This window comes from Corvus kubaryi, unplaced genomic scaffold (genome assembly GCF_017639235.1).
Source record: "Corvus kubaryi isolate FWS band 111438036 unplaced genomic scaffold, C.kubaryi_AGA036_p1.0 71, whole genome shotgun sequence".
NCBI classification, from domain to species: Eukaryota; Metazoa; Chordata; class Aves; order Passeriformes; family Corvidae; genus Corvus; species Corvus kubaryi.
In genome coordinates, this window is record NW_024582059.1 from 9,302,480 (window position 1) to 9,325,503 (window position 23,024).

The following is a 23,024-nucleotide window of genomic DNA, read 5'->3' on the forward strand; positions in this document are numbered from 1 at the left end:
ATTACTTGCTGGCCCTTTTGATCTCCAGCTTCAGCTTCTAATTGATATCAGAACAGGTTTATGAAGAAAACGTCACTGAAAACTGCAAAACAGACAGAACCTTGGCAAAGTCAACATTAATGTCAACTCTGCTTCTCACAGTATATTTTTAATTGTCAGTTGTGACATTGTGACTTGACATTTGTGGTAAATATTGGAGCCTTAAAAACCTTAATGTAAATGTGCATCTAATCAAACTAATTTGCTATGTTACCATACAAGTAAATACATTGAAAGCAAAGCAGAACTAGAATCGAAATTTTAATCTAATCTGTTTCACTGGGTGAGGTATTTTTATTTTACTGAAGTATGACTAAATGGTGATTAAGGTTGATTATCAGATGATTAAGGGAGTAGAGCATCTCTTATGTGAGGGAGGTCTAAGGGAGCTTGGAGAAGCTGTTCAGCCTGGAGAAGACTCAGGGGTTCTCATTAAGGTGTACAGATACCCTGGGGTGAGGGTATAAAGATGATGGAGCCAGAGTCTTCTCAGTGCTGCCCAGTGAGAGGACAAAGGGCACAAACTAAAACATGGGAGGCTCCATAAGAGCACAAGGAAAGGCTTTTTTTTTTTTTACTGTGACTGAGCACTGGGAGAGGTTGCTGAGAGAGGTGTTAGCATTCCTCCTTGAAGATATTCAAAAGATGTTTGGATATGTTCCTGGGCAGCTGGCTGTAGGTGGCTCTGCTTGAGCAGGCAGGTTTGACCAGATGACTTCTGGAAGTCCCTTTTAATCATGACCTTTCTGTGATTCAGAGTAAATTAAAAATTAGGCAAAAGATGGGGTCCTATTGAACTCTTTCAGTGGACATTTTAGATCAAACTGGATGCAAAAATGATTTTGGGCATATAATCACTTGGCAGGACTGCTAAAATTGAGTTCTGTAGTTATGAACAGTATAAAAAATGAAAATACAGGAAGGTCACTGTTGAGTACAAGCGCAGCTCCAGTGCATGTAGAAGACAGAGCAGCAGTAGTCAGTATTGTCTTTAAGACAATAATCCTGTCTGGTTCACCTGAGAGGAACTTTGTGAAACCACCAGACAATGATCAGGTACAATTTACTGTTAAGCCTAGCCTACGAGGGGATGGCTTTACCAAATAACTTGCTCAGTTTTGTGAAATTTGTCTTGCTGTGTTTTACACAGTCCTGTTCTAGTCATCATGAAATTATTGCCGTGACTGGAGTATTACAAGTATCATTGGTTGTATTCAGAGCTCTTGGTTACATTACAATTCTTCCATTATGCTGACTTTTACTTTGCAGGGTTTCTATTGATGATATGACCAGCCAGTCTGTGTCTACAAAATACCCAGTAATTAAAACAGGCCACTGTACATGATTTATTAGTATACAGAAACGATTGTGTAGCATTTTAGCTTAGGCAGCCTCAGGCATCTTGCTGAAGAACTGTCTTTACTGTGCTTTGTTGTTTTGACATGCACGACTCAGTGGGCTTTTTCTCCTTCAGAACAACTACTGGAATTCATGCATCAATTGCCTGCTTTTGCCAACATGACAATGTCAGTGAGGAGAGAGCTCTGTGCTGTAATGGTGTTTGCAGTTGTGGAGAGAGCAGGAACTATTGTACTAAACGATGGGGAAGAGGTCAGTAGAAGTTGCTTTTGACTCTCCTATTATACCAAACATCCCAGATTCCACATGGTTAAGGTCCTCTTTTGTTACTTAAAAAAAAAAAAAGCAACATTCAGGTAAATAAAGCCTCTTTTTGTTCTGGATTTTCTGAAAGCTTTTGTTTAAGCACTCACACATTTCTTAAGCAGCAGAAACAAAAGAAAACATTCTTTGTACTGTACAATATGCTTCCTGCCTATTTGAACTCATGTGAGGAGTTTATTTCAGTGTTCAAGTGCTGTTTTAAAACTTTCTTTATTTTTTTTTCACAGTCTTACATTACCTCTTAATATTAAAGATAAGCTTAATATCCCAGTTTTCTTCAGCTGGAAATAGCTGTACATTGAAGGAAAACCAGCATGTAATTTTTTTTAATAGGTGCTAAAAAATAACTTTTGCTTTAGGACAATTGTGAGAGTTGTATTTATATAGTATGCTATTGCAAAATTAAGTGATTTGGTCTTCATGTGTCCTGCAATGTTTGATTTGTAGCTGGATTCCTGGTCAGTCATTTTGAATGGCTCTGTGGAGGTGACATACCCTGATGGAAGAACAGAGATATTGTGCATGGGGAACAGTTTTGGTGTTTCCCCCACCATGGAAAAGGAATATATGAAAGGAGTGATGAGAACCAAAGTGGATGACTGCCAGGTAGAGTGTCTGTGATGCATGCAAATTCACACCCACACAGGTGTAGTGCAACTCAATAATGAGACCCAGTTTTATTTTAAATTGAATATATGTAAAATCTCCAGTGGGTAGCCCTGGACCATAGTTGGGCAGTATGGCTCCTGCATACCCACAGTCTGGGAAATAGAGTTATCTTTATCTGGATAAAGATATTATTTTGGATGAAGATGTTTGTCTACATGCTTTTTCCAGAGTGGGAGGGCCATCAGCCTCTTCCATGCATCCATTGCTTCCAATGTTCCTTAGTAGGATCTCAAGGTCCATTAGCCATTACAGGCTCTTTTACTTCTGTAGCAAATAGCCATTCTTCTTTGCTCAACTCAGCTACTGAATATCAGAGTAATACAAACTGTATCTCCCATGGTTTGAGTGAAAAATCTAATTTTGGCTAATCTGACCTTTCAAGGAAAAAGGCTTGATGTTTGCTGTAATATAAGCAGTCAGATGTAAAGAATGCTTTTCATAGCATAAAACTACTGGCTGAATCTGGGTATGTGGTTCCTATTTCCTTACTCCCATAGCGGAGCCTTGGGTGAATTAAGCATTTTGCTTGGTCCTAATGGCTACTTAGCTTCAAGTAGATGACCTCTGAAAGAGGTGTAAATGTGTAATAGAGTCACCTGCTTTAGCTTGCCCATCTAACTTCCAAAATGTGCATAAATGGTTTCTTGTTAGGGTAATGTTTTCAACAAATCCAAACTGTGGGACTTCTGTTTCAGCTACTGCTGGAAAAAAGAAATGGTGTGTAAATGAATTTAAAGAGAAAATACTGTCTCTGATTCTTTTGCCTTTCTCCTAAGTCCGTACACAAGGATTTAACAACTTTTCAATCAGAAGAAACACTACTTCCTCTCAGTTAAATATCTAAATTCATATAATAAGACAGTTCAATCTTGCCCCCCAAAAGAGATAAAGGTATAACAATTTGTGTACAATGTTGTCTTTTTCTAGTTTGTTATGTTTGGTCTTGATTATATTTGCATACTGTAGGTATCAGGAGTATTTGTAAGATACTTATTCTTGCACTTACCCTTGGCTGAACTGAAGATTGCAGAAAATAATTTTCCTGCTATATGCTTTAATCTAGAAGTAATTTGTTTCTGTGTGCCTGCACTCATTAACTGAATAAATGTTAGTTTTCTTAATAATTGACTTCAATAATAATAGCTATAAAAAATGAAGATTATTTACCAAAACAGTAGTCACAAGAAATAAAAGCTAGGTTTTCACTTCAATCTTCTACCCCTTCTAAACACCTCAAAAAAGCTGGCTTGTAAGAAAAAAGGACTGCCTAGGACACTGAGCTTCATCTCCAGCAGTGGGGAGGTCAAAGCAGCTGCACGAAAATGGCTGAGAATACTAAATCATATTGCTCTGATGGATCTTGGTCTCCTCTAAGTGCAGGATTGTAGTGCCAGTACTGTGCTTGTCTGTTCATCTGCTTGCTGCAGCTGAACTGTGGAAAGACAAATCTGACTCACTGCAGGTTGAGGGGCTACTTTATCTTGTCTGTCAATAGAGTACTTGCACCTTAAGTCTTAATGCTTTTCTGCAGATTTTACCTTTTAATACTGGTGCGCGATGATTCTTTCCAGTTTGTTTGTATAGCCCAGCAAGATTATTGCCGCATCCTCAACCAAGTGGAAAAGAACATGCAGAAGGTGGAAGAGGAGGGGGAGATTGTGATGGTGAAGGAGCACAGGGAGCTCGACCGCACTGGAACAAGGAAAGGTCACATTGTCATCAAGGTAAAAGGAAAGCAGAGAGTCTCTTGTAGAAGTCTGCGTTCTGTAAGCCTCTTCAGTTGGCAAGTTAGGTCCAGGATTAGCTGAGGTATCTATTGTAGAAATAAATATTTGAAAATGGACTGTTAATATTTCTAGATTTTCTTCACAGTTATGCACGTCAACAACTGGGTAATTTCTATAGAGATAAATTAGATAATTTTTTACATTTCTTATCACAATGGTCAAGCTGTTATGTTTGCTTAGCTCATCATTTAATGGATGACAGTATTCTTTCTAGCGTCATGAGTCTTCAGTATGTTACAAGAAAACAAATTTGCGTGTGTTGAAAATCTGTGTTAATAACTATGATTTTTTTCAATTTTTTGTTTTCAATAGGGAACAGCTGAAAGGTTAACAATGCATTTGGTGGAAGAGCACTCTGTAGTAGACCCAACGTTTATAGAAGACTTCCTGTTGACGTATAGGACCTTTCTTTCCAGCCCAATGGAAGTGGGCAAGAAGTTGTTGGAGTGGTTCAATGACCCCAGCCTCAGGGATAAGGTGAAAATCTGAATTATGTACTGCTACCATTTGCATTGAAATATAAGCTAATAAGAATCAATTATGACTAAATTGAATAAGACACAGATAGCTGGTAACATATTTTAATTGCAGAATATATGGCTAAAACTAAGAACATATTTTTCCATATTTTATTCAAATATTAATGTGTTCAGACAAGGTAAATTGCCCGTGTTTTACCTTGCTGTGTTTTTACAACTTAACTTAGTTGCTTGCAGGTATACAGAAAGCTTTTTTCTAATAGTGAGTATTTTTGTTTAATGTAATTCAATAGAATTTTATTGTGTCTTCAAGTTTGAGCATATAACTAAGTTCCGTGTTTTCTGTACATAGTACTAGTTAATTCAACTTGGCAAACATGTTGTGATTTTTTTTAAAAGAGACTAGAAAATTCATGCATTGTTAAGAATCTGTTGTGGTTTATGTAGCATTAAAAAAAAAGCTACCAAGCCCAACCCAAACACAAGCAGTCAAATATCCTCTTCCCTAAACAAAATGTCCATGATGGAAACATAAGGCATATCCAGTTTTGGCACACTGTCTATTGAGGCTTTATCGTGCCTCAAACTGTATTGCTTTATTTTCTCTTGTGTGCAACTTTTTCGTATGTAAAAAAGTTACTAAAAATTTCCAGATGCCCTTTTCTTTTTGTAAATTTGAAGCCAAGGGAATTATATTAGTACAGTGAAAGAGAAATTTGGTTTTCAGCTTTCATTTAAATCTGGGTATTTCTTCCAGAAATGTTAATATAGCTGTGCCTTGAAGGAAGGATCTTATATTTGACAGAGGATAGGTTTTGCAGCTAATACTGTTCACAGCTATAATATTGGAGTTCATCTTTAAATTTATGTTGCTTGTCCTCCAATGGACAATCCCCTCAGCCTCTAAAAGCGTGAACCAGCACAGTTACTTGTATCAGTCTGAACACAGAACAGCTCTTTGTTCTGCTGCCTCAATAACCAACCTTTTCTGACCTCCAGTAGCACTGACAGAAAGGCAAGAGGCAGACAACAGCTTGGGATAAGTGGAGATAACCAAGTAGGGAATAAGGAATCTGGAGGATTTTGGCTGTTTTGTATTGGGGGCTGATAGGCAGTGAGGAGAGTGAAAGGGGTGAATTAAAACTTCCTGGGGATGATCAGTACTCAGGAGTATTCAGAGTGGGACAGTGGACATCCAGCCTTAGTGATGATTTTGCCCAGCAGCAGATTACTTAATTTTACAGCTTCAATCCTCTTTTAATGCTGTTCCTGATTTGTGACACAAGTAATGGCATTCCTCTGGAAGTCAGTGTTCAACTCTTCCCAGCTCAGTGTCCTTTGGGTGTAGATGAGTAAGTCCCAACTTTAAAAGCAGCATTGATAAGTGAAGCTGTTTCTGCAGAGGTTTAAAATACATTGCGTGGTATGGCTTGCAGCTTCCCAGACAATTGTAATAATCTGCAATTACCCTAAATTTAACCAGACATTGTCTAGATCTTCCAATGTCATCCACAGTAATGAAAAATATTAGAGCTGTTGAACAGGAATGAAGTTCATCTTCAATTTCAAAGGTGCAAAAATCTCAAGTGTGTTCCTGTGGCTGGGAGCTGCAGCACATAGAGCTGGCTAGTTGCCTTCAGTTAGAATCTGAACTTGAGGAGTTCTGAAGTGCTTGATTAGTTTGTTCGTTAATTTCAGCAATTATTTGAATTCGTTTGCTTTTCTGGGGTAAAAGGAAAAGTACTTAGAAACTGTGAGGGTGGCAGGGGTTGGTTTTGCATGCCTGGTGTCAGACCTTTAGCATGTGAGGCTGTGGAGGTTTAGATTTTGTGCAAACACAAGAAAGGACAGGGGTTAGTGCTAGCTGATTAAAATTTATGTGAGACTTTGTTCTTAAGCTCTAGGTTTTGAAATGTTTAGAGATTTATGCCTACTGATTTACTTTCCCAGCATAAAAGAAGAGATGCAACTGTATTTTTAGAGGTAGCATTGAGTGGCTCAACCATTTTGGATTCAGCAGCTTCTAAAAAGTAGCATGAATCAATATTAATTCAAGACACCAAAACTCTTTTGATTTGTCAGGACAAGTGCTGCTGATATTCCAGGTCAAATCACATACTAAAAGAAAGAATACTGTAGTAAAAGCATATAGTTTTAAAAAATGCAGCTCTTATTTTGTGGCTTTATCTTCATTAGTAGTAATAGTATTCCTTTAGAGTTTTTTCCTAACAAACTGTAAAATACCAGCTAAGATTCTTCTCAACCTGATTATCATAATTGCTTGGGGAGTAGCCAGTGGAGGGAAAAAAGGAGGAGTAAATGGAAAGATTGACTCTAAGGAAAGGAATCACATGTTTTTGCTGTAAAACCTCTGCTGCTTCTTGCAATACCTTGTTTTTCCTACCTCTCTGAACATACAGTAGGTCTTTATAGAGGTAACTGCCAAATGAAGTTCTTGGTGGTACATCTAAAGACTTAAGAGATTCAAGAGCCAATATTAAGCTGTATTGCAAGCTTTGTGATCATGTGCTTGAAGAACTAAGCAGATTTGGAAATATACATGAACAGGAAATTGTTATAAGTCACAAATGGATCCACCTTGTTGCCTTCTATGTGTGTGCACTATTCCCTACTTAATCAAATTCGATGCAGCCAGTGTTTTCTGACTGACAGTGTTCATTATGAATTACAGCATACAATTGCTTATACAAGTGAAAACAATTTTAATACTTTTTTTTTCCTATACTCCTGATAAATTGCATATTAATGAGGTTTTATTTGGATGTATGTAGATATATTATTTAAGATTCCAGTGGAAATTTACAGGGCCTTTAAGGAACAGTATTTTTAAAAGACTTGGCAAAATTGTTGTTCTGAGTATTCCAGCAAAATATTTATAATATTGATTAATTTTCAGGTTACACGGGTAGTATTGTTGTGGGTAAACAATCACTTCAATGATTTTGAAGGAGATCCTGCTATGACTCGATTCCTGGAAGAATTTGAGAACAATTTAGAGAGGGAGGTAAGAGTGAGGGTTTTTTTCTGACAATTTGGGATGACAGGGAATAGCCAGGCTGTTGTTATATGTAACTTGCTATGCTTTTCTCTTGTAGAAAATGGGTGGACATTTGAGGCTGTTAAATATTGCTTGTGCTGCTAAAGCTAAACGAAGATTGATAACCTTAACAAAGCCATCTCGAGAAGCCCCTTTGCCTTTTATCTTGCTGGGAGGGTCAGAAAAGGGATTTGGAATCTTTGTTGACAGTGTAGATTTTGGTAGCAAAGCTACAGAAGCAGGCTTGAAACGTGGAGACCAGGTATGTAGTTTTAAAATGTGTCCCTCCACTACCCTCCCCCCCCCTTTTTTTTTTTGTTTCCTTTCTCTTCACTACATGAAAATAATGTTACTTGTTTGAATTTTAGATATTGGAAGTGAATGGTCAAAACTTTGAAAACATTCAGCTGACAAAAGCCATGGAAATCCTTAGAAATAACACTCATCTGTCTATCACTGTGAAAACCAATTTATTTGGTAAGTTTGCCTGCCCTGTTGTTTCTAGTTTTAATGGAGACCTAAATTACTTTTTTAAAAGCTTAAAATAGTTTTGTTTGAAACTCTTTTGTACTGGAGAGAATATAAAAAGGAAACTTGAAGGTCCTAAAATATCTTGGTTCATAATTGCAAAGAAAAATTTATGAGAAAGGACTTAGATGAAGTGACTTCCCTCTCACCAAGGATATGTTTCTGGATTAAGAGCAACTACTGTGACCATGTAGCTCAAACTTAAAAAACATGCTTGTATACATTTAGTTCTCTCTCAAGAAAGAAGCCTCTTCAGGCATTTCAGCTGATCAGTGGTCTTATTCTGTCTGCTGAATTTACTTGTAGTTTTTCAGCCCTCTGAGGGCTCAAGGCTGTTACAACCTTTCCTGCCAGCTAGGTGAAAAGATTCTTGGTACCCTCTGTATCTGTTCTCTGCATTTTTCCCTCTAACAAGTACTAAAGTAGGCATGGAAAAGTCTCCATGCAGCTCAGGACCTCAATTAGCATTGTAAGTAATGAATAGATTGGGGGTTTGGTCTGATTTTTTTACCACTGGATACTTGGATTACTTATACAATTTAGGGATGTGCTCCCTGAGTGTCTCTTTCAGGATCAGGTTCTTCATCACAGGTAAGTAGGGCAGAATGTTACTGCAGCACATCACTGCACTAACTGAAGAGTTAATTTGCCCAGGTTATTTCCAAAAGTCATTGGTCAAATCTGTTTCCTGGAGATTTTTTTTTAAATGACTTTTTTAAAATTTTTTTTTTAAAATTTTATTTTATTTTGCTTTGCAGTAAAGATTTTAATATTTCAATTGTTTCTAATAATTAAGACATTTCCTAATATATCTGCTTCTTTCCTAATATGTCTGCTTCTTTAGCAGGATGTTCTTGTTTCTCTATGTGTAAGTTCTGTAACCATCCTTCTCACACTGGGTGTTTGAATCTCACGTGTTGATTTACTATGTTAAAGATTAAACCTGATTTCTTCCTTTCTTCAGAAGTTGTGTTTTTCTAATTTTTTTATCTATCTTATGGCTCCAGGGCAAATACTGAAACCAGATTACAGTACAGTCTCAAAGCAGTTACTTTCTGTGTATTGCCTGCAGCATTCCTTCTCCACAAATACAAAAAGGAAAGTTTCCTTTTTTCAACAGCATCTTCTTATCTGTATTTAATTTTTCTCTCGAGCCTCCAAGTCGTATTCCAGAGTACAGTTATTGGCTGGAATTACTCTCCTCCACTTTCATGTGTCTTATTTCAAGCTTTTGAAGTCTCTTGGTAATTTGTTGTACCTCTGGATATTAGAGAACATTAAGGACAAAAATTAATAAATAACAGTAAAACATAGCCCCTAATACACATCCTTAGTTAGTTGCCTTTGTTCCTATGTTTTTCTACAATTCCTTAGTTTTAATTATCACTTTTCATTTATTATTACAAATCAACTCATCAGAGGATTTTTCCGTTTTTGTATGGAGAGTTCCTCTAACACTCAGAATACATGACTTGCTCTCCAGTTCAGTTTTGTTTGATTTATTTAAGTATATCGGCTTTTTTTGAGGCTCAAGGTTGTAGTAGAAGAACTAATTTACAAATTTATCAGATATTTCTGCCTCAGAGATTACTCTTTGCCAGGGAGCTGAGGGAGAATGAGTGGCTTTTTGGTATTTCTGGCAGATGGATTCAATGGCCCTGTCAAACATCCAAGGTGTCTCAGTAGTCTCTGCTTTGTTATATTTTCCTTATGACTTTGTTGTGGTTTACCCTCTGATTTTTTTGATCCTGTTGCTAATAATTTCTTGTCCATCAGAGAGCTTTTCTTGCTGTCAGTCTGTTTAAGCCTTCCTTCTCATTTGTATTTTTCTATCTCACATCTGTCTAACTTGCTCTTTTTATACATGCTGCTATTCTGCAGAAACTTTTGTCCTTAGGCTGAAAAGTCAAATTCCTTCTGTTGATACCATCCATGCAACCATGTGGGCACTTGTGTAGTTCTGTTGTAGGCTGGGCCAGTTAACTGGTTTTGTGATTCGTACTGCAGAAAAAGAATGTCATTTTTGAAAGAAAAATGTTCTTAAAGTCTAATACCTAAATTAATACTGGAATTTACAGAATATCCTAATTTTTTTTTTTATGGTTAATATTAAACTGGTCTGTTGCACAGAGCTTTCTTTTACATTTTTGTCCTTTTTCTTCCCTCCCTTTTCCTGTCTTGTGCAGTTTTTAAAGAACTCTTAACACGGTTGTCAGAGGAAAAAAGAAATGGTGCTCCCCACCTGCCTAAAATAGGTGATATTAAAAAGGCGAGTCGTTATTCCATCCCTGACCTTGCTGTTGATGTGGAGCAGGTAATAGGATTAGAAAAAGTGAATAAGAAAAGTAAAGCCAACACAGTTGGGGGAAGAAATAAGTTAAAGAAGATACTTGACAAGACTCGAATCAGTATTCTGCCTCAGAAACCATACAAGTGAGTTTATTTCCTCCTAAATATGTCCTCTGCATTAAATTATAAGAATTTCTAATGAACTTAGAGTATGTGATTATACTTTTTTATTTATTAATACAAATCATACTTACATCTGAAACAAATACCAGAAAAAAACGGTCCGGATATTTGAACAAGCACGGGCTGCTAACAGTGCAGCTCCTGACATTAGTTTGGATGTAATTTTTTTCTTACAGATAAAGAAATGACACCAATACCAATAATTCTGCAAGCAGATTACTTGCAAAGAGTTGGTATGAGCAATGATTGCAATGTATCCACATTCCAGTGGTCTACAAGAATTTTTGTGTACTGCTGTAGGGGAGAGTGAGGTTAAAATTTTAACTTGGGTTCTTTGGTAGAATTGTGTTGTTGTTTTTTTTTTTTAATGAAAGCAAAATATGCTATCTGATAGCTTTTTTTCTATGAACACATTTTAGAAATAGAGTTCTGAGAATTGCTGGCAACAATAGAAGAGTGAATTTTGTATGATACTATGGGAGCCTGGTTCTTGGCCAAGGCGCAGATGGTATCGATGGGAGGAGAATGCATTGTGGAGGGTAGTTGTGTGATCAGTGTTCTCTCTTGCATTTTTCTTTCCTATGTCCCACTAATGAAGAAACTATTCCATGTAAATTGATAGATACTTGTGCTAAAAATGCAGGTTTTTTTTTCTTGCTATTACTTAAAAAAAGTTTGCTTAACTAATGTTAGATATTGCCTACTAAATGAAAATTGTTCTGAAACATTATATATAGAATGTTAGTAATAGGAAGATTAAATTAATATAAATTATTGTATCCAAATAATGGATGTTTCTTAAATTGATGGCAATACCTTTCAGTAGAGGAGAATCTGTAAATCCTCTTTTTTTTTGTTGTTTGTCTTTAGCATGTTTTCCTTTATTTCACTGGTCTTGCATATTTGTTCCTCTGATGAGCTGCGCAGTTAGGTCTGATTTTCTGCATTGGTCACTGTGGTTCGTAGCATTTGCATAAAATTTTCATGTTTTTTCTCTTTTTCCTTTATTTTCTTTCATTTTTACACTTTTTTTTTGTGCAGGGACCTCTTTGGGTAAGATTCAGAAAAGCTTGACCTATTTTATTGTCTTTTTGCTAGCTGTACTTCATGTGTTATATATAGCAATTTGTCTGCAAAGCCTGTTGACATGCAGTTGTTTTTGTCTGCAGTTTCTCCATAGAGATCTGTAGCTGTAGACTTTGGTGTTTGTGCTTTTCTTTCCCCTATTGTGTAGAAGCATCAATCTCATTCTTCCTCATAACTACTAGCATCACATATATTAAGGGACTTTACCTAGTCTCATGTTTTTGCATATAAAAAATCAAGAGGGGTGAAAAAGCTGATTTACTCACGAGTTAAAGTAGGCATTTAAGGACTTCATGACTCAGCTGGCTTAAGAGGTGAAACTGTCCACTGTTTTTTGAGTGTGAAGCCTGAAGAAGTCTCCAATGCCTCGAGGGTGTACTCAGACAAAACCAATCTTTAAACGAAGGAGGTGGCTCTTAGAGGGAGCTTGTCTGCTTCATGAGACATTAAATCAGTATCAAAGATGAATCAGTTTGAGCAGGAGATAATGCCTTCCGTCAGTCTTGCTGTTTAGTCCAAAGTCAAATAAATTCCCAAACTGAGCAAACAGCACCATTTCCTCTGCACCTCTGGGGAAATCTCCTTCTCTTCACTGTCTGTAAGACGTCTCTTGAAGGGTTCTTCTGGGTACAGCTTCCTCTGGAGCTCTTTGTTTACTTTTCTGATGCAGAGTAGTTTTGTTGTCTGTAGGCTCAGTTGCTCCAAAAAAGGATTAAACACCGTCCCCACCTCCCTCTCTTGTACAGTTCTGCCTGGTCCATAGCACAGCATCCCAGACCAAGCAGCAGCCCCTGTCTCTCCCCTCTGCAGCCCTGCAGTGTCATGCACAGGATTTTGTGTTCTGAGGGAAGACGCATTCAGATACTTCTGTCATTTCACTATCCCTTCTACCCTGTTTGTCATTCAGCAGGAAACTTAGTTAATGTGCTATCTCCCTGCATGGCAGGTACATACAGAAAGCAATAGAAATGCTGTTTCCTTAAAACCACAATCTCCTTTCATTGGCATGATAAAATATTTTACCTAACAGTAGTTCTTCATGGGACCTGGATTTTTTTGGTGTTGATCTTTCTATCTGATATATTTAGGGTTCATTACTTGTTTGCATAAGTTAGAACTCACTCAGATTCCAATTTAAGTAGGGTAAACGGAGTGTAAAGTAAATGCTTTCCAATTTCTTATATGAATACTTAAAATTGAGCACAATTTTAGTCACCTTTTTTCTTTTAAACCTAACATTTTCAGAGTTGATCCACTTTACTGAAGCTGCTTCAGTCATGACGCACAGGATAGGTATAAGATTATATAAAACTGACAAACTGCAAAAGGAATGCATAATGCAAGGAAAACTATTAATGAATCACATTGTCTTCATTTGATTTGAATTTAGAGAAAATACTGTTGTTGGCACACTTATGTAATCTGGTATATGGTAGTTTAGAACTGCCTGAAAGTATTTTGAGGTACAAGGGCTGCTGGCTTTTTTGTTTACTTTCTTATTTTTAATGTGTGGTGGCTCCTACTTGAAAGACGTGATATTGATTGCTGGCAATTCTTTTGGTTGTAGTGAGAGACTTGCTTGTTGGCTTAGCTGAAAGTGCTGTGTGCTGAGTAGGTCATCACTGCTTGTCACAGTATTTTGTGCTTGATATGGAAGTACAAAATTACAAATATTCAGATTCACCTTAATTTCTGATTGAGAGAATCCAATAACTTTTTTCAGTGGACTTGAGTGTTTCTGTCACTCTCATGGCTTGAGGTTTACACTTCATAAAAGTATTTTGGCAATACAGAGTTATCTTGTTTTTTAAAAACAAAACAATGAGAAAAACCAAACACAACATAGAGAGGTACCATACATTGCCCTCTCAAAAGCAGTTGTGCTCATATAATCAAAAATGTGTCTTAAGTGCTCAGATACCGTTCTAGCTTTCCAGGCTACTGTTCAATTCATAGCACTTAAAGAAGTGGTACAAGAGTGTGCTGTGTAAAGTTATTCATTGGTAAGCACGAATGGCTGGCTATTGGTGCTGTAACAGCTATCAGGGTAATTATCTAGCCCTTTGTTACTTCTGTTTAGGTTTTCTGAGGATGGATAGAGCACTAGACAAAGGTTTAAGTGCCCAACATTAGGGTACAAGTGGTCGTTTGTGTTGCATCATTTAATTTACTAGACTTAATTGTAACATTTGCAGTGAAGTCTGAATTCTGGTTTATGCTTTACTTAAATGTGTAGATACAGATTTAGATGTGCTTGGCTTTTAGAAAGGCCTCGCCTATACTTGCTACATTTTTAATGCTTTTCACTTTCTATAATGACTACTATTCAACATTTTACGCCCTCTGAGTATTTTATTAATGATTTTGATCTGTATATTTAGAGAAAAGTTCAATGGCTGTCTCCAGCTCTACATCCTGTAGCAGTTGCACTGCTTCACTTTATTTTGAACTCAAAAGCAATAAGCAAATCAGTGCCTGCTATAATATGATGATAGCTCTGTCTCTGATCCATCTAGCACTACTGACCTACTTTGGGACTCTGCCTTATACAATTTAATGGACAAAACCCTTCATCTTTATCACAGAACACTTTATTTACAGCTGTCAGGTACTTTGGAGAGGATACTGATAGCACCCAAGTGTTTAGCTTAGCCTTACCTGGCATCGCTTCAGTCACACTGAGTGAAGAGAAACTCAGAGAAGTGATACAGGGTGGGAAAACCAAATGATCAGAAATGCTCCTGTCTTATCTGTCTGTTGAAAGATCTTATACAGTATAGCTACAATATATCACAGGTTGCAGATCCTGTCTGTGATGGGTAGAAAATCTATGAAGTTTAGGCCTGAAAACAGCACTTAAGGGGCAGCAGTACTACTCGAAGTTTAGGTGATGGGGTGGTGCAGTAATGATGAGGTGTGTACCACCTTTTGAACAAACATCTTGGCCAAAATCATTAAAAAATAAGGAGCCTAGCAGCTCTTCAGCGCTTCATGGTGAGGATCTTCTGGCACTGTGAGCAGGCAAACTGAGTCACTCTATTGAGTGGACTGTTGACAAAGCAAGTCCTGTTGTCTGGAGAACTTTGACTTCTAAATAGCAGTTGCTGTATTAACAATTCAAAGTACGAAAATGTAGCAATAGAGACATTCCTGAATCCCTCTAGTATAGCCAAGCTCTGAATGTCTGCAAGTCCTGATTTTAATTCTTTCTGGATGCAGTGACATTGGAATTGGCCAGTCTCAGGATGACAGCATTGTGGGACTGAGGCAAACAAAGCACATTCCTCCTGCTTTACCTGTCAGTGGAACCCTGTCATCCAGTAATCCCGATCTACTGCAGTCTCATCACCGCATCTTAGACTTTAATACTACTCCAGGTAAGGATCCTTTTTTTGTTGTTGTTCTTGACCTTTTTATTTCCTTTCATAGTTCAGGGTTTTTGTGTGGATTTGTAGAGTCTGAACAGGCATGTGAGTTTTTATTAACTGTTTGCTGTCACACACAAATTAGCCATGTATTCATGCATTAGGATTTATTACATTTGCTACAATATACTTTACCCACATATAATAGATGTCTGATTTTTAAGTATGCTGTGTACAGAGTGCTTCTTACTGATTGAATATTCTTGGTCAGTAAAAACCTGTTTTGCTTGATATTTTATAATTTGCCTCGATTGATCATTGTTTACATGACTGCAATATTTTCAAATGGCATAGCAGATCATTAGCTTATAGTAAAGGGAAAGGACGTTGGACTGGGACACAAGACATGTATTTCTGTCTTTTTCTGAACAGACTTACATAATTTGTACTACATTTGTAAGGGACAGAGTTTCAGAGTTTCTTGTTAGTCACCCTGCCCTACAGCTGTATGCCAAATTCTTTGAATATAAAATCCCTTTCTGAAATAGATAAAAAACGAACACATTTAGAGAGGATCAAAGCACAGGGGTGAGCGAGGGAGAAATAGGAGGAGAGTATGAGAAACTTGAGAGCCTTATCTTATAAGAAGGGTTTAGCTGGAGCTCCTGGTAGGGTTGGGATTTGGGCTCTTATCTGGCTCCAGGAAGGTTCTTAGTGGGAAACCTTTCCTGAGTTAAGTATCCCAATCTTTGCTATTAAAATATAGCTGCTGGAGGAGGATATGGTGATGGTAGCTCTGCAGAGAATTGGTTATTTTAGCCTAATCTTCAGAGAATTTCTCAAAAGTAGAACTGAAAATTCAGTGCCCTCCTAAGTCTGAGGGATTTCAAACATTACCTGAATGGATGGTGCTTAAGTATCAGCCTGCACACTGGCCAAGTTGGTGTAACCATTGTGCTTGAAACTTATATTGAGCATTACTTACTTCATCTTAGGTTTTTTAGAGGTAGAGGAGTCTGCAAGAGGTTAGTTTGTGGTTTTTGCCCCAGTGTCTAAGCTTGATCCTCAGAGACTTGGAAGATTGATATTTTTTTGTATTTTATCTAATGACTAGTGTCCAACACCTTGAAGATACTCTTCTAGCTTTTCATCAGGACTCTTTCTATAAATGGGTGACAATTCGATTCTCTATCTTGCCACTTACCCAGGCCAGACAGTTCTAGGTAATCAGTGTGCCCCTAATGCCAAGTGCAGCAGCTGGCCAGCTTCCAGGGCTGTGGGCATTGCTGACTCACACAGCTCAAACAAACTTCCATGACAAGCAAAGCCATGGCAGGCCTAAAGACCTTTCAGTCACAGATGGAGTTCAGAGAAGCTTAATAAATGAGTAAGGTTCAACTGTTTGCATTTTGCATTGAGGAAAGGAGATCAATGTGACATAATGCCATTGCCCCAATGTTTTAATAGTTTTTCTATGTCTTTGTAGAAAATGCATTTCTTCCTCATTTGAAAAAAAAAAAATTTATTTTCTTTGCTTGAATTTGCCTGAATATCCACACACTGAATATTTTTAAAGTAATTCTCAGGCAAAATTTTTTTTCCTGTGTGGAAAGGAAGGAAAAGGGAGTCTGAAATGAAAAACATATACCTTAAGGGCTTTAGAGATGGTTGCATTGTAGATAGAAGAGTTGAATTATACCTCTATATATTTCAAGACTTGGAAAAAATTAAAGCCTGCAATTTTAATTTCTTTTACTATCTTGGTCTAAATTAAAGATGGAAATGGAGGCAGATTGCAAGAAATTGAATGCACTGGAGGAGGAAGAGAAAGTGGTAGAGCAGCTGTCCTTTGAGGCTTGGAGAAATATCCCTCAGGATAGAAAATAAAACAACTTGCTCCTTTTAGAAGAGTAGTCTTTGAGGAGAAAGTGTGAACAGCTTGAAATCTGCAAGGAGTCATTTTAGTTTCTCTTCTGATTGGTTCAGGCTGTCTCAAATATACTTTTAAAGGTTTATTTTTAAATGTTCAATAGCACTTTGATTTCTCTTTTCTTGTGCTGCCTTTGCTATTTGATTTGAAGTCAAAATAATAGAGTAATGATGAACTGCCAGTCACTGGTATTTTTTTTTTTCCCTCACAATCTTTCTAAGGGAATAGATTCCTATCATACAGCATTGCATTCTTCAGCCTGCCACTCCAGTTTCCTTTTTTGAAAAGCAGTGAAGGGGGGTGATTACGATTCTCTTCAAGTGTTTTATTTAAAAATTATTGGGCTGAATTACTTGCTACCATTGCTATAGCCGTAATCATTTCACTTGCTGGCAGACGTCTCTGTATTCTGTGTTGAGCTTTTGCTCCCAGCTCTGATAGGTAGGCATCGTGAGGAACTGGGTGGTAAAATGCAGTGCAAAGATGGGACGCCTCTATTTGCTGCCCTCTGCATTTCCTCATATTGATTTCATTGATCCAGCAGAGCAGGTTATTTTCTTGTTGCACAAAATGCTTTATTTCTCGGAACAATTAAATAATTTTTCACCTGGGTATTGTTTACAGGAGCTTCCCAACTTCATAGCATTTCTTTGAGTGGCAGGTATTTCTGTAACAGCAAGAGGCAGCAAGATCTAGAGAAGGGTGTGGTTTTTAATAACATCTCTGAAAGGCTGTGTCTTTGGCATCTGCCTTCCTCCAGATGTCAAAAAATGCAGAAAATATTTCAGAAAATATTCTGCTCTGTATCCCTCTTCAACTAATTACTGAAGGAAGATGGGTCAGTGTAGAGTTAGTGATAAAAGGCAAAATTGTCTTGCTTGTTTTAAAGTATTTGTACATTTGACTCAAATGCTTAGGAAGGGCTAAAAACTGGCCTGTAGTGATATCCTTTATGTATAACTGGTGATATAATCACACAGTTCTAGTGTGTTTTGGTATTAGTGCTTCTCAAGCTGCAGAAAAACTACTGTGAGCTTAAATTTACAGGTTTAGTTGCATGAAATTTGTAAAATAATATATTTAAGCCTTAAAAGCCTTTGTGGCATGTAAATGCACTCATATGAGAGAGATTTATCTTGATGCTTTCCAAATTGTTATTTTGGAAACATGCACGAGCAGTGGGGAGGTGTTAAGTTTTGTTCTTTTGTTACAAGATTTTTGCTGCTGAATAGATCTTTCTGTAGTAAATGGAATACATGTTATGCACATTCAGGTCTTGTCACAAAACCTGTAGTTGTATCAAAGTGAATGTTTTCATTTGGCAGCTGTTTTTTTTAGTATTTTTTTTATGATAGCAATTTCAGAAGCCTTCATTTAGAAGGCTATTATTATATATTTTATTGCTTGTATGACCTCTTTGATTTAAAAAATTAATTATTTTTAAGAAAAAAACAAAGAAAAATTGCTAGATGTCATGACTCACAAAACTAGAAAAACTTATTTGTAGCAGAGGGAAGAAATTAAATTAATTGAAATACTTGTCAGTTAAAAATACCCGATGTTAAAAAACCCGGTGGTGGATAGCTGTATAATTTCATTTATCTTTTTTGGGTTTTTTTCTAATAATACAGTGATAACAACCAAAATTCAGTTGATCAGTGGGTCTGGATTTCAATATACGCGTGGAAATAAGAAAATATGTGTGGATTTGGGATCTCCATATAGCTTAGGGAAACATAAAAGTGAGTGTTAGTCTGGTAGTTTTCCAGAATTCCTAAAAAACAGTTCACTGTAAGTTTCATGTCATCAGTCACTTGAAACAGGAATATGTTTAGAACTTGAATATTTGTGAAGGTTTTTTTCACCCTGCTGCTTTAGTTCTTAATTACTAAAATACTGGCACAGAGAAATAAAGAGCAAAGTTTCCATTCTGTTACTGACTGATTTATTACTATGATCTAAATGTACCGATGACTGAGTATTTGTGATAATTGAATACCTGGATGCATGAATACTACTGCACTTCAGTTGTGTACACACGCACGCTGGCTATTACACAGGCATCTTCCTAGCCACTTACATTATGTGCCTTCCCTTTGTGTGGGGCACTATGGTTGAGTGTCAGAGTTAAGTAAATGAATCTATTTTCTTTGAAATACCCTTAAGGAGCTTGACACTCTTATCACCTATTTGCTTAAACTTCTTACGTGTCATTGTATAGGATAGTATCGTTTAGTGTCCTGGATTTTTCTCAGACTTAAACAGAATTTTTCAGGACTCAACAACTGTGAAAATCAGATTGCTCATTAGTTTGTCCAAACTTTGAAAATGTTAACATATTTTTGTGGCTTGCTCCATCTATAGCCTAACTAACTTCTTCTCTTGGATGTTAATAGAACTAGCTTTTACTGAAGTAAAAACTGATAACACTAATAATTAAACTCAGTGTGACTTGCTTGTTCTTACACCATTAAGTTTTTATTTTTCTTTGCTTACTAAAGTGCATAATTTGCATGTAATTTTTTTCCAGACTTACCAGACCAAGTTCTGCGGGTTTTCAAGGCAGACCAGCAGAGCCGCTACATCATGATCAGTAAGGACACAACAGCAAAGGAAGTGGTCATCCAGGCCATCAGGGAATTTGCTCTCACTGCAACCCCTGATGCATATTCACTATGCGAAGTCTCTGTCACACCTGAGGGTGTCATCAAGCAAAGGAGGCTTCCTGACCAGCTATCCAAGCTTGCTGACAGGATACAACTGAGTGGCAGGTAAGATGGAGACTGAGCTAAAGCTGCTCGTGCCACTTTATTAAGTCAAAATCTTGTTAAACGAGTGTTACTTCATTATTTATGTTCTGTTTCTTTGCAACACACTGCTGCTTATGCAACTTCTCATTAATACAAAGGCCTGGTGAAGTTCATTTTGTTCTCAGATTCCAACTGGATCATTGCTGTAACTTTCAGCACTAATCAGGTGTATTGTATCTAGTGTCTTTTCTTGAATTTTTTTTTTTTTACAGGTATTACCTGAAGAACAACATGGAAACAGAAACTCTTTGTTCAGATGAAGATGCTCAAGAATTACTAAGGGAAAGCCAAATTTCCCTCCTACAGCTCAGTACTGTTGAGGTGGCTACCCAACTCTCCATGAGAAACTTTGAGCTGTTCCGTAATATCGAACCCACAGAATACATAGATGACTTGTTTAAACTCAAGTCAAAAACAGGCTGCACTAATCTAAAGAGGTTTGAAGAAGTGATAAATCAAGAAACATTCTGGGTGGCTTCTGAGATTCTAAGAGAAACCAACCAGCTGAAAAGGATGAAGATCATTAAGCATTTCATTAAGATAGCACTACACTGCAGAGAATGCAAGAACTTCAACTCGATGTTTGCCATTATTAGGTATTGCCCACTAATAATTTTATTTCTAAATAAAAAGCAAAGTCTTACTTATGTTAGTCTAAAAAAATGTAATTAATAGAGCAAACCAGTTAATACTGCTAACATCAACACTTAGCAATCTGCTAAGGAGGGCATTTTCTGTATTCTGACGTTTTCTATAATCTGAAATGTTTAGTGAAATATTATTTGGAATGCTTCTGTTATGTACTTACTGCTCAAGATAGTGTGGCAAGGTGAACATGGCACTAGAGAAACTACTGCAGTTATTTAAAGACAGAGACCAAAAAAAACCAGCAGGTATATACAGGAAAACCACGCAATTGTAGCAAATGAATGGGTTAATTCCCCCAAAGCAGATTATTTTTATACATACTGCCCAGTGTCTTGAATTCATTCTGCCATGATATGTTGCCTTTGGTTTTTTTTGTATCAGCAGTTTCTTGCATGGAACTCTGATAATATTCAATAACAGACTGTGATACCATAATAGTCTGTAAATAAAGATCTTTTACTAAGAATTTTAAAATGTACTGAAAATCTCAGAAGATTATTCTTAGTTTTGGAATGAGAAGAAAGAGAGAAAACTCTAATTTCTGTATTTATACACATTTTTTAAAACCCAAACAAAAACAAACAATCCCCCTATACTGTCTGTTATGAAAAAGCTTGAGTAACTTGCATTAAACTGACAATGTTATCACTGTCTTTGACACAAGCTCTTGTCATCACTGTCTTGACATTCAGTCAACAGATTGAATGTGACACTTTTCCTGAAGACGAGTAGGTTTGAATACTCTTCAGCAAATGGGGCAAGTTCCAAAGTCAAGGATCCACGCTGATGATCAGTCAGCATCTCTCAGACATCAAAATATTGAGATTTTGTTCAACTATTTCAACCAGTCTCAATGAGAACTAAAAGCAGCCTGTCTGCTAGGAAAAACTTGAGTGAAGGAAAGATTCTAGGTAGCAGTTTCCCACAGGTAGAAATTAACAGCAAGACAGGCAATGTCATTACAGGGAAAAAACGGGGTTTGTACCAGCTACAAGCTTGAGACTAACCTCGGGTGTAGAGAATGTTACAGAATTTCATCTAGAAAGAGCAAAGTCAAATGGATTATTGCAGAAAGAAGGTGGGTCAATGTGCTGTAACCCCCTGAACCATCCTCATGTAGGTGGAAGATGGTTTTTCCACCAGTTTGTTAATCTGGAAGTGTAAGTGGTGATCCTGAGGTAGTTAGATTATGATACTCTTATCAAACTCAGACGTGGTTCTAAAGTAACAAATTCATACTCTCTGTAAGGTTTAATTACTCATCCAAGTGTAACTTCTATCTGTTTATGGTTACATCGTGTAGATATCTCCAGTTTTTATAGCTTTCATAAAAATGATCTTAACTATTCTGTAATACATACTGGCAAAAAGAAGTTTTTTAATTTCTGTTACTTTATTGACACTGTTGTGTCAAGATATTCTGTCTACATGGTATTTCTACCATACAAAATTTAACATGGTCTATTCTAGGATTTTTGTTTTCTTTCTCTTGTTCTTCAACTTTTTTTGCACTTTTTTTTGTTTCAAGCGGCCTGAATTTGGCACCAGTTGCAAGGCTCCGAACTACTTGGGAAAAACTTCCAAGCAAGTATGAAAAACTGTTTCAAGATCTGCAGGACTTGTTTGATCCATCTAGGAATATGGCGAAATACCGTAATGTCCTTAACAGCCAAAACCTACAGCCCCCTATTATCCCCCTGTTTCCTGTCATCAAAAAAGACCTTACATTCCTTCATGAAGGTAAAAACAGAAGTACATCATCTTTTACTAGCTAAGGAAAAGTAACTTTCCTGCCTAATCACTGATGCTGTTGGTTGTAGGAAATGATTCTAAAGTGGAGGGCCTGGTGAATTTTGAGAAGCTGCGGATGATTGCGAAGGAGATACGCCATGTGGGTCGCATGGCGTCTGTGAACATGGATCCTGCTCTAATGTTTAGAACAAGGTAAGTGTGTTGTACCAAGCAGAGCTTACCCCAGCTGGGAGAAGGCTAGGTGTCAGCAAGAGGGGCTTTTATGTGCCCCTTCTATTGGAGAAGTATGGATTTTTTGTGTTAGCAATTTACCAGCATGATGTGGTGGTCCAAAACTGGAGAAAAAATTACAGTTTGTGGTTACTGATATATTCTAAAATGTTTCTTGCTATTCCATAGTTGATGGTTACTTCATAAAAATGAGATTCTATCAGTGGGAGGGAGGGAGAGAAACTGTCTTGTAAACATACCTATTACTCTATTGGAACATTGATGGGTACCAGCCTTATAATTTTGGTTTAGTAGAAGTGGTAATGTATCTGAAGCAGTGTCAGCTACTCGTATTAGAAAACATGGAGTGAATGCTCTTTGGCTTCATATTTGACAAGCTTATTGCATACTCTTTTTCTTAATTTGAGCTAGAAGAGTTTGTAATATCTGGTTGTATGCCTGAGACAAGGTTCTTTTTAATGTCTGTGGGCTTCCAGAACTGCTTGTC

The 23,024-nt window shown here is 37.1% G+C and overlaps 1 protein-coding gene across 15 annotated transcripts in view; it reads left to right on the plus strand.

Moving 5' to 3' along the window:
- Positions 1 to 23,024, plus strand: part of RAPGEF2 (Rap guanine nucleotide exchange factor 2) — a 186,520-nt gene that overhangs the window by 147,659 nt on the left and 15,837 nt on the right. For all 15 annotated transcript variants that reach the window (XM_042049455.1, XM_042049457.1, XM_042049458.1 and 12 more), the window contains 13 exons: positions 1,514 to 1,650; positions 2,170 to 2,328; positions 3,963 to 4,115; positions 4,491 to 4,655; positions 7,575 to 7,682; positions 7,774 to 7,977; positions 8,084 to 8,192; positions 10,430 to 10,676; positions 15,021 to 15,178; positions 19,627 to 19,867; positions 20,119 to 20,502; positions 22,083 to 22,294; positions 22,375 to 22,498. In XM_042049455.1, coding sequence (XP_041905389.1) covers positions 1,514 to 1,650; positions 2,170 to 2,328; positions 3,963 to 4,115; positions 4,491 to 4,655; positions 7,575 to 7,682; positions 7,774 to 7,977; positions 8,084 to 8,192; positions 10,430 to 10,676; positions 15,021 to 15,178; positions 19,627 to 19,867; positions 20,119 to 20,502; positions 22,083 to 22,294; positions 22,375 to 22,498 — 2,401 coding nt within the window. The remainder of the gene's footprint in view (positions 1 to 1,513; positions 1,651 to 2,169; positions 2,329 to 3,962; positions 4,116 to 4,490; positions 4,656 to 7,574; positions 7,683 to 7,773; positions 7,978 to 8,083; positions 8,193 to 10,429; positions 10,677 to 15,020; positions 15,179 to 19,626; positions 19,868 to 20,118; positions 20,503 to 22,082; positions 22,295 to 22,374; positions 22,499 to 23,024) is intronic.